Source organism: Schistocerca gregaria, chromosome 1 (genome assembly GCF_023897955.1).
Source record: "Schistocerca gregaria isolate iqSchGreg1 chromosome 1, iqSchGreg1.2, whole genome shotgun sequence".
Classification (NCBI taxonomy): domain Eukaryota; kingdom Metazoa; phylum Arthropoda; class Insecta; order Orthoptera; family Acrididae; genus Schistocerca; species Schistocerca gregaria.
Window position 1 is genome coordinate 465,317,743 of NC_064920.1, and position 9,577 is coordinate 465,327,319.

At 40.8% G+C, this 9,577-nt stretch overlaps 1 protein-coding gene across 1 annotated transcript in view; it reads right to left on the reverse strand.

The window, feature by feature from the left end:
- The window catches only part of LOC126354270 (CLIP domain-containing serine protease HP8-like), a 44,100-nt gene extending 38,272 nt beyond the window's left edge, over positions 1–5,828 (reverse strand). Inside the window, exon 1 of the mRNA XM_050003850.1 lies at positions 5,618–5,828. Within this exon, the coding sequence (XP_049859807.1) occupies positions 5,618–5,828 (211 nt within the window). The remainder of the gene's footprint in view (positions 1–5,617) is intronic.
- Between the last annotated feature and the right edge of the window lie 3,749 nt (positions 5,829–9,577).

The window sequence follows — 9,577 nt, forward strand, 5'->3', positions numbered from 1 at the left end:
ATCTAGTTGAAAGACACCATTAATAAATCATTTGTCTGTTGACCCTTGGTTGTTCTACATTTTCAGAAGGAATATTTGTATTTCCTCAGCAGTGTTACCGATGAGCATGGGAATGACTTCTCTGCAGTTGTAAGTTCTCACGTGATTTCAATACGGATTTTAACAAAGTTGAGGAGTGGGCAATGATATAATTCGATGGAATTATTTACAGGTCGCTTCTCACGTGCTATTTGCAGAATGGGATACCAGCTGTCGTACGCTAAGCGCATCGTTTATTTGTTCACTTGCACCAGTTGCGTGTAGAGAGAGAGAGAGAGAGAGAGAGAGAGAGAGAGAGAGAGAGATAGATAGAGCTCTAGACGCTTCAGCTGCCTATCTACGTCATTGCTTCTCATCACCACAGCTACGTGTAGCGACGGCAGTTATCCAGTACGCAGGCACTGTAAATCCTCGCACATTAAATTGCGTTTCTGTGTGTGGAGAGGGAGCATGAACGCATCCATGAATGACTTGAGAGGCATACTGATGAGTGGATTAAACCAACTATCATTGTGTTGTTCATGAAAAAATTGTTTTTGGTTGATTCAGCCACAATCTGTGATACTACGTACGCCACACCGAAAGCCTTCTCATTGAAGCAAGTATCAATTGTCGCCCCATGGCAGCTATTTGATTATTTATCAATTGCTTTATAGTTCGTCTGCACTTAAAAACTTAAACTTGCCACATCGCAGGTACACATATCTGCAGATTAGAGTATCACTGTTTGATGACAAAAGTTTGGAGTTATTTATTTAAATATCCTGTAAAACTGGAACAAAAAAGAAATACCATAGCCGTCTTGGGACGACCTTTAAGTTTCAGTGGTGACTCAAGTTACTCTTCTTAATCAATACTATGATTTGTTTCATAGAGCAAGAAAAAAGTGACACTGGACGGTATAATGACAACTGTATGAGCCCTGTAGGAGCAAACGCCAAGAAGAGAATTGCAAAACTAGTACAGTTTTTGAATTTAGATGCCTGTGTCAAATACAGCTGAATGCTTGTAACTTCAGAAATCACCACATCAGTTACATATAGCTTGGGCAAAGAAACAACTACCATTATACGTGTAATGTAGATGTAAGCAGAAAACCCTTAAAATGAGAGTCCTACCAGCTCATCCAGTACAACCTTGCAAATTGTCGGGAAATACTTCCAAATTAATACAACATTACTGCTACTTGGGAGGCATAATAATTAAACTCCTTGTCAACTGTTACTATACTGTTACAAAGCGGGGTATATATTTCCACCTTTATTTGCAGTATATTCATGTGTCTTGCTTTTAAAGTCCACACTCGTGCACCAATTCAGACGTTCTCTAGTTGAACTTGTTCTGTGTATTACATCGTTTCAGTGCCACTAAGCAAGCTGTGGGAGTAATTCAGCTTCACTGACGGAGAGACTACGAATGATTCTAATGCGCATATTTGTCAGTATATACGTAGCATAAGAATGGGGAACGGGTGATTTCCCTATGACTCAGAAAACGTTCCGTGCCATAGTCATTGCTTGTCTGGATCCACGAAGACAGAAAGTATACAATACATGGGATGACTGTATTAACAGACAGTGATTAGGCCGTCAAAACTACGTGTAGCTAGTGCAGTTTTAAATGTAGTTAGCCCGATCATCATCTTAGGCTGTATCTTCTGCTATCCTTTCATTGTTCCCGTTGCTTCGCACAGTTATTGCGTGCGCACAGTAGCAAGTCAGGTAGCTTCCGTGAGAGATTCACATCCCGGACGTAAGTGTGAGGCAAGAAAAGACACGCGATGAACACGATCAGTAAACAAGTCACAGCTCTGAACAGACACCGAGAAGCCAAATACCACAGGCAAGGACGCGGCCAGTCTGCTGAAATGCCTCTGTCACTGTTGAGAAACACCGATGTACCGCTACTATATGTGAGGAGTTGAGCGACAAATTTATGTATCTGTACGATGCCCGCAGAATAATTATTTTATACCCCTTAAATTCGAATCATGGTTTAAAATACTTTACGCCTGCACATTGAGTCTCAGAGTTTAAGGGGCAACGTTCAAAGCGTTAAATTTTTAACTTTAAAAAGTCCTATGCCATATAAGATAGTTTGTTGCTGTGTTATTTTTGTTTAGTTTAGAATCTTGGCATTCTTTTTGTTGTTTCTATTTCCTCTCTGCGCTGTGAAGTCATCCCTAAGATGCTAATTGTTAGAAAAAATGTCTACTGCACTTTTGGCTATGTTTCAGCTAACGTAGCTGTATCGCACCTGATGAAACATTTTCCCACTATTTTACATGTTAAATCTGTAAACTAGCCTCAAGTGAAAAACAATCGATATCAATCATGTTGTGTCCAGAGAATTAACAATGTTGGTCTTTTTCTCGATATTTGACATACTGGTATCTGACAAATGTAAACTGCATGTAGTTTCTGGACATATCTGTTTTACACAATGCAAACGGAAGATGGACAAAGTGACTCATTTGCCCCAGTAACAGAAAATTATGACTACCAGCGCAACAACAGCAACCTTAAAACCCTGCTGAGACGGGTACTTGAAGCTGTGGACACAAATGTAATATAAAATCTTTTGAAGAATTTATTAATACTGCCGAACAAAAGCGCACTGGCACACAATTTATACTCTTATAAAAAGTAGCATTTTGATCTGGTTGCGATACTGTGTGTAATTGGTTACTGGGTAAAAAATCTAGGCTACTCTGATTTCTGTGTTCACTACTCTACATTCTCGAACGAACTGAGCCAGATGCTTTTAACATGGTATCCAGTCACTAAGTTTATACAAAAACATACGACACGTTAGGAGAGGAAAGTATCACTCGTTGGCATCTTAACACGGCAGTAAGAAGCTAAAGCAGGAAAAGAAACGCTTGTGAAGTATAAGAGAAATTTACGCTCCCATAAACCAACATTTTCGTCTGTACCAGGGAAGCTTTTATACCCACGTTGTAAAGCTGCAGCGAGTCGCTAAAAAACACGGTGTAACTTATCAGTGGTGTTATGACGACGTGAAGGAACATACAAAGATTATGTACCACTGCAGTCTACGAGCACTAGGTAGTTTAAACGTGACACTAGCGGTTTTTTTCGTGTCCAATTTATCAGCTTTAATCTGTCATCCTGATACGTAAATAAAGAGAAATTGCTTTTACCCATTGTTTACGTGATAGTGAGAAGGGCAGAAGTAACGACCCCGTCATGAATTTCACACGAAATGTCTCTTTGACTTTTTGTGTTGCCAATATTGTTAAATACAGTAATGATATTTGTAGACAACGTTCTCATCGATTTATCAAAATATTCATATAAATTGGGTGGACACTGAGCATTCACAGGTTTGCCCGCAGAACTATGAGAAGTGTACATGGTTTGAGCCACATTGTTTCGTAACAGTTTACTGGAAACCATTTTTCCAAATGGATGTCTTCATGTCTGCCCGCAGCTAAAACTGTTACTCATGCACTAACGTGTTACCGTTAGCTCTTTAACATGCGCTGCTGTTCCAGCTGTGAGGAGAAGTCTTCTGTCCTGACAGACTGCGCTACGCTTTAGTAGTACTTGCTTTTTTAATTATTGTCGCTGACGCACTAACGCAATGAAATATCTGTTTCTAAAAAGTGATTACTTTCATTTCACTGGAAAGCGCAAATGTGCCGAGACAGACATACTTAGCAGAAAATGGGGTTGCGGCATTTGCGAATCCGCTGTTCACAGAATAAGCACGTTAAATTGAAAGAAAGTAAATATTACTAACCAATCTTTGTTACATGTAGTTATTAGGATCGCATGTAGTTCTGAAAAGCAGATGAGAAACAACACGGAAGCATTTTGAAGCTCACATGGGGTCTCTAACATTGCAGCGCTAATTGTCTATAGTCATTTAATGTAGTTAGTCTTTTTCGTATAACTTAAAACGTCTAGTGTTTTTTTTTTATCTCTGATGAGCTATCACGTGGAATCCTAGATGATCGCAAAACGGAGTGAATATGTTACTCTAAAACCTCATCAATCATTTTCAGGATCGCTTATTGCCGACACATCCACGGCAGCACCGTTTATATAAATAGTTCCGATAGCAACACTGACATCCTTTCGACATTATTCTGCATTATTCCTAATCAGAAAATAATTTTAGACATTACACAACATTTAGTGATACTCTGCAGAAGTTAACAGAGGCATCACGCTGGACGCGAACTAATTTTAATATTTTACGATTACGAATTGGTAGTTTTCCCACAGGAGGTTTCTTTTGTTTCGGCACTATTTAGGAAAAAGTTTGGAAATATTTATCCACGTTGGTTTATTGGTCAAATTCATAATCTCTCAGCTTAAAATGGCCTATACCGACTTTTAATTCAATTTTGTTTTAATGGCAGTCTTCTAAAGGTTAAAGGTAAAGGATTTCGCCAGTGTTCCTACTATCGTTGACCTGGCAGTCATGACTCAAACCGACAGGAGGTAAGAACTGCACCTGTTTCTTCGTATACCGTACTGAACAAATCTTTATCAACATGGTATTGCTCCCTAACTGCCCTTATTTCCAATCCGCTACAAAAATTCATCTAGTAAAATTGATCGACATGGAGGAAAGAATTTAAGAGCTAAAGACGTCAGTAACTCAGACGATGAATGTTAATTAAACTTAAAGATAGTCTTTTCTGATACAAGAAATTTCTTTACTGGAAATTTATTCTGGTGTTCCTGCCGTTTCGCGACTAGTTTGCACGATACAAAATGAATGCATAAAATGATTTTTTGCACCTTGTTTTACATATACATAATGCAATAATCAAACAATACACAATCATCCACAGCGTAAATAGGGAGAAGAGCATACTATTCAGAGACAGAAGAGTCTAAGGAGATGCAGCAAATCTGTCGGTCATGTGCTGTGACGAGTATAAGAAATGGTACAAGTTACAGTAAATAGGATCTGGCTCAAATCGCTGTATGTCTACCAATTAGTGTTCATCATAGAGGAGACAGTTAAAACATTATGAGTTAAGGTTAAATGCTTGCTCGCCTAGCAAATTTGGGGAATAATTCGAAATGGCCCTTCATAAAAGTCGTGCGTAACTGTGCTCAATTTTCTCCCGCAAACAGGCCACCTTAAGCCTGAAAAACTTCAGTCAAGGTTACTGAAACAATTTTATTGTACGTGAACTATCCTCTGCACCAACAAATAATTCTGGCGTCCATCAGACCCAATTACGTTTTGGTTCTGCAAGTACAGTTTCCGAGAACAGTGACGAGTAATAATTAAGGATCCTTTGCACATGTACACAGGTGATGACATAAGACTGAAAAAATGTTCAACATGATAATTCACTTTTTTGCTGGGTATAAATCTCAAACCTCGTGTACGTCTTATAGTAGGTACAAACAGTCGCACTGGTGAACATTCCTACGGCATAGACACCGCTAAGTTAAGCTCTGCTGAAATCATGTCACAGCTTCACAAGACCGTTTACAAATAATATATTGAACACATTTGTAAAGCGGGGCAGAACCGAGCCGAATGTGAGGACCACGCCACCGGGAACGAGACGACGGTATGTACTCACGGGCACTTGCTGTGGCTGCCAAGACGGCTATTGCGCACGCGCAGTAGGCGAGTGATGCTTGGTGCCTGACCATGGCTGCACTGCGGGCTCCGGAGAGGTACTGGCGGCCCACGGCGGAGCGTTCCGTTAAATGAGGGCCGCGCGCCGCCCGCTGGCGCGCGCCGCGTGCCGCCGCCGCCAAACCAGTAGCTGCGGGGACTCCCCGGGACATCAGCCTCAGGGCTGGTCTCACGCAACGCTGCACGCGCACTGCGGACCCGCCAGCAAGCACACCGCCCGCAACATTAATCACGCACTGCAGACAGCACACTAACATCAGCTGCAACCTCAATAATGACCTCAGTTCGGCGAGGAAGACAGCCCACAGATTTCTTCATGTATGCCATATCCAGTTCAAGCCATTAATTGTTTATTAGATTCCGTAGAGCTACCGGTAACACATTGCGGGAACGTGGATTGCTTTTTCTCACTTACTCTTTAAAATAGTCCCAGACAGTTACTATGGGATTCAGATCGGGAGACTTGGCCGGCCGGCCGAGGTGTTATAGGGGGCCTGGTTGTTCGTCAAACCAGGAACGTATGTGTGCAATCCTTTGAATACTGTTGTTGTTATCATGGAAGACGGAGTGTTCACAGCATTCTCATCATGAAGATGTTAAAAAGACAGACAACAATTGCTCGCTGAGAAATAAACATCTTGGTTCATGCTTATGGTAGCTCGAATTAGTGGGCGCAAGTAAGGTAAAGACTCCCAAAACGTCAAAGAACTACCTCTGGCCTGAACTACACCATCCACACACTGCAGGGCAAACGGTTCGTTCTGCCATCGACACCCTGAATCCTTGACAAGAGGCAAAATAGAGAATTGTAGACCTTGCTATACGCCGCCAGCAGCTTCTGTCCAGTTTATGTACTGTTTGGCCTTTGAAGACGTGCAGCTTTAATTGCCTCTGTGAGCAATGTCCTTTCGCGGAGTATCCGACTCCAAATATCCACTGCATGCAACTCCCAGTAGAACGACAGGAAGAGTTTCGGCGCAGTCTGCATTATTCCCAGATTTCCAATTACCTCACAATGCAACGTTATCAAATGATCGTCCTCCACTCACACCATCTGACATAGTCCAAGTGCCCTGCGTATAAAATAACGGGTAATTCAAAATTTGTCAGGAAATTCAAACCAGACTAAAATTTCGGTTGTTATTCAAAGGCGTTCTCCGATTATTTTAGTGTAAGTGACCTGAGGCCTACTTTGGCTCGTTACAGAGTAATTGTTATTTGATTTATTCAGTTTGTTTATGTGAAAATGTATCAATAATGGTAAAACAACTTACACATAATATGCAATCAAATGAAACAGCATCCTACTGCCGAAGACAGGGTACTAAAATGACGAAAACAAAGGTTTGGTAATGTGTGTTGGACCATCGTACACAGATTAACAAACTATTGTTTTGGGCACTTTCGTACCTCGTCTTCGGCAGTGGGATGCTGTGGCATTTGAGTTCGTTTGATTATTTCTTACCCCCGTCCCCACCCCCATATATATATTTCTCAGCGTTTTGTGTTGCACGTTTCGGTGATTCCACATTATATGTAAGTTGTTTTACCATTATTAATACATTTTCACATAAACAAACTGAATAAATCAAATAACAATTACTCTTTAACGAGCCGTAGTAGGCCTTAGGTCACTTACCCTAAAATAATCCTAGAACATCTTTGATATATGTGTGTGTGTGTGTGTGTGTGTGTGTGTGTGCAAGGGGGGGGGGGGGGGCAGGGGTAAGAAATCAAACGAAATACAATCATAAAATCACGCTGTAGCGAACCATCCGGTGCCACGAGTCCCTTACACTAAAATAAGCCACTCAGAAGTATCCACGAATAGCCTCCGAAATTTTATCGGGAGAGTTGGGATTCAGCCTGCACTACAGGCTTCTCGCACGACAATCTCCATTTCCTTTCTGATCCTGGTGACCTTGACCATCGTACACACATTACCAAATCATTGTTTTCGGCACTTTAGTACATCGTCTTCGGCAACGGGATGCTGTTGCATTTGGCTTCGTTTAAGATGTGATAGTACTTACTATTTCCAACATCTTTCCCAGAAAGAGGAAAGTTTCCATCTGGAAAACAAGTTTTCGCTGGCCAAAGAAGCCTCCGTGTTTTCCAGGCTAGGATAGAGGGTAGAATGTACATTACTTAGATTTTACTAACACATTCGTTATCCTCCTGACGCATCAAAGTTTAACGAGATGTATGTGGTTGTTACTCAATCTAACAATAGGTGTTTACTGAGACCATTTTTGCACAGAGTATCATATATATTTGATTCCGTATGTTGTTCAATTAGAACACCATCTATTTTTTTAATGTTGAAGTTACTCATCTCTTACGCAATAAGAACAGCTTATAACAGAGGTTTGTTAGCCCTTCCTGCCTAACGTGCGAATTGGCGAATAAGCAGACAGCCGTGACAAGACAACGTAGCGTCACGTAGAGCGAATTCCAAAAGGCACAGACGTGCATTTTAAGCAGTTAAACTGTATCAGAATAGTAAAATCAATAATTTTTTGAATAAATTGCAATTAATATGACTAGCAGAGAAAAGAAAATCTTGGTAGTGTGTGATGTTACGTTACAGACGAATTCCGTCAGTCGGGACTAATTTGATGAGATGAATTATTTTATAACAACTCCTGTAGCACAGCTGTCATAGTAGTTTTTGAATAATGTATATTTTACTAACGACGAAACTGTCCCCTGTTTATTCTCTGTAGACATCACAAAATGTTGAATAGCAGGCATAATTCATTATGTTCATAAAACGTGGTAATCCAAACTGACAATCCACGGTTGACTGAAGTTTAACAATACTGTTCCTCTAATAAACTTGAAATGGTAAAGAGACATCGGAAATTATTTTATCCAACAATTCTCCAAGAAATGCTTTACACTGTCGAAAAATTTCTTTATCGAGAGGCTGAATGGCACTATTAAATCCAGGTGGAAATTATTATTGTCTTTTCGTCGTCCGCCTAAAGACAGAGATGTCGTTATGTCCAGGCCACGAGTGGAACGAAAGCAATGAATCGTTTTCTGGAAACAGTAAGATAACGCTTCTGATGTAATACTGAAAATTATTCTGTCCATTTTTCCAGAGTTTGCTAAATGTATTGCAAGATATTTGGAACTAATTAGTCGTTTTTTTTAAATGTATGGTCCTAATTTGCCTTCAGGGTCCTGTAAATGTGGTGTGACTAGGGCCTCCCGTCGGGTAGACCGTTCGCCGGGTGCAAGGCTTTCGATTTGACGCCACTTCGGCGACTTGCGCGTCGATGGGGATGAAATGATGATGATTAGGACAACACAACACCCGGTCCCTGAGTGGAGAAAATCTCCGACCCAACCGAGAATCGAACCCGGGCCCTCAGAATTGACATTCTGTCGCGCTGACCACTCAGCTACCGGGGACGGACCTTGATGATCCTAAAGATAGATATAAAGCTGCATAAATAGTAGTTTACTGATACAGATCGCTGTATTCGTTGTTTACGGATATGTAATCGCACTCATCGAGTGCACAAACGCCAATGTACTTTTTTTTCGCTCGAAATGATGAAGCAGTTTACATACAGTTTTCTTACACGAAAGCTGTCAGTTGACTTTACACACAGTAGTTGAAGGGGAAACAGGCAGCTTCGTATTCACGTCAGCTACGAATTGCTCTATAGTATTACCTATTAATGACGTCTCCTTCGTACGTTCAAACTTCGTAATTTCGCCACTTCCATATAATTTCGTGAATTAGTTTAACCAGGTGGAAGAACCTGTAAATCAGTAACATTCATCTCACTTGCACTTGAGTCGGTCATGTCTCGTAGATCACCGTTCGTAATGGTGCACTGACTCTCATGAACAGTTCTAAATCTTTCGAATCGTTTTTCTCTCACAC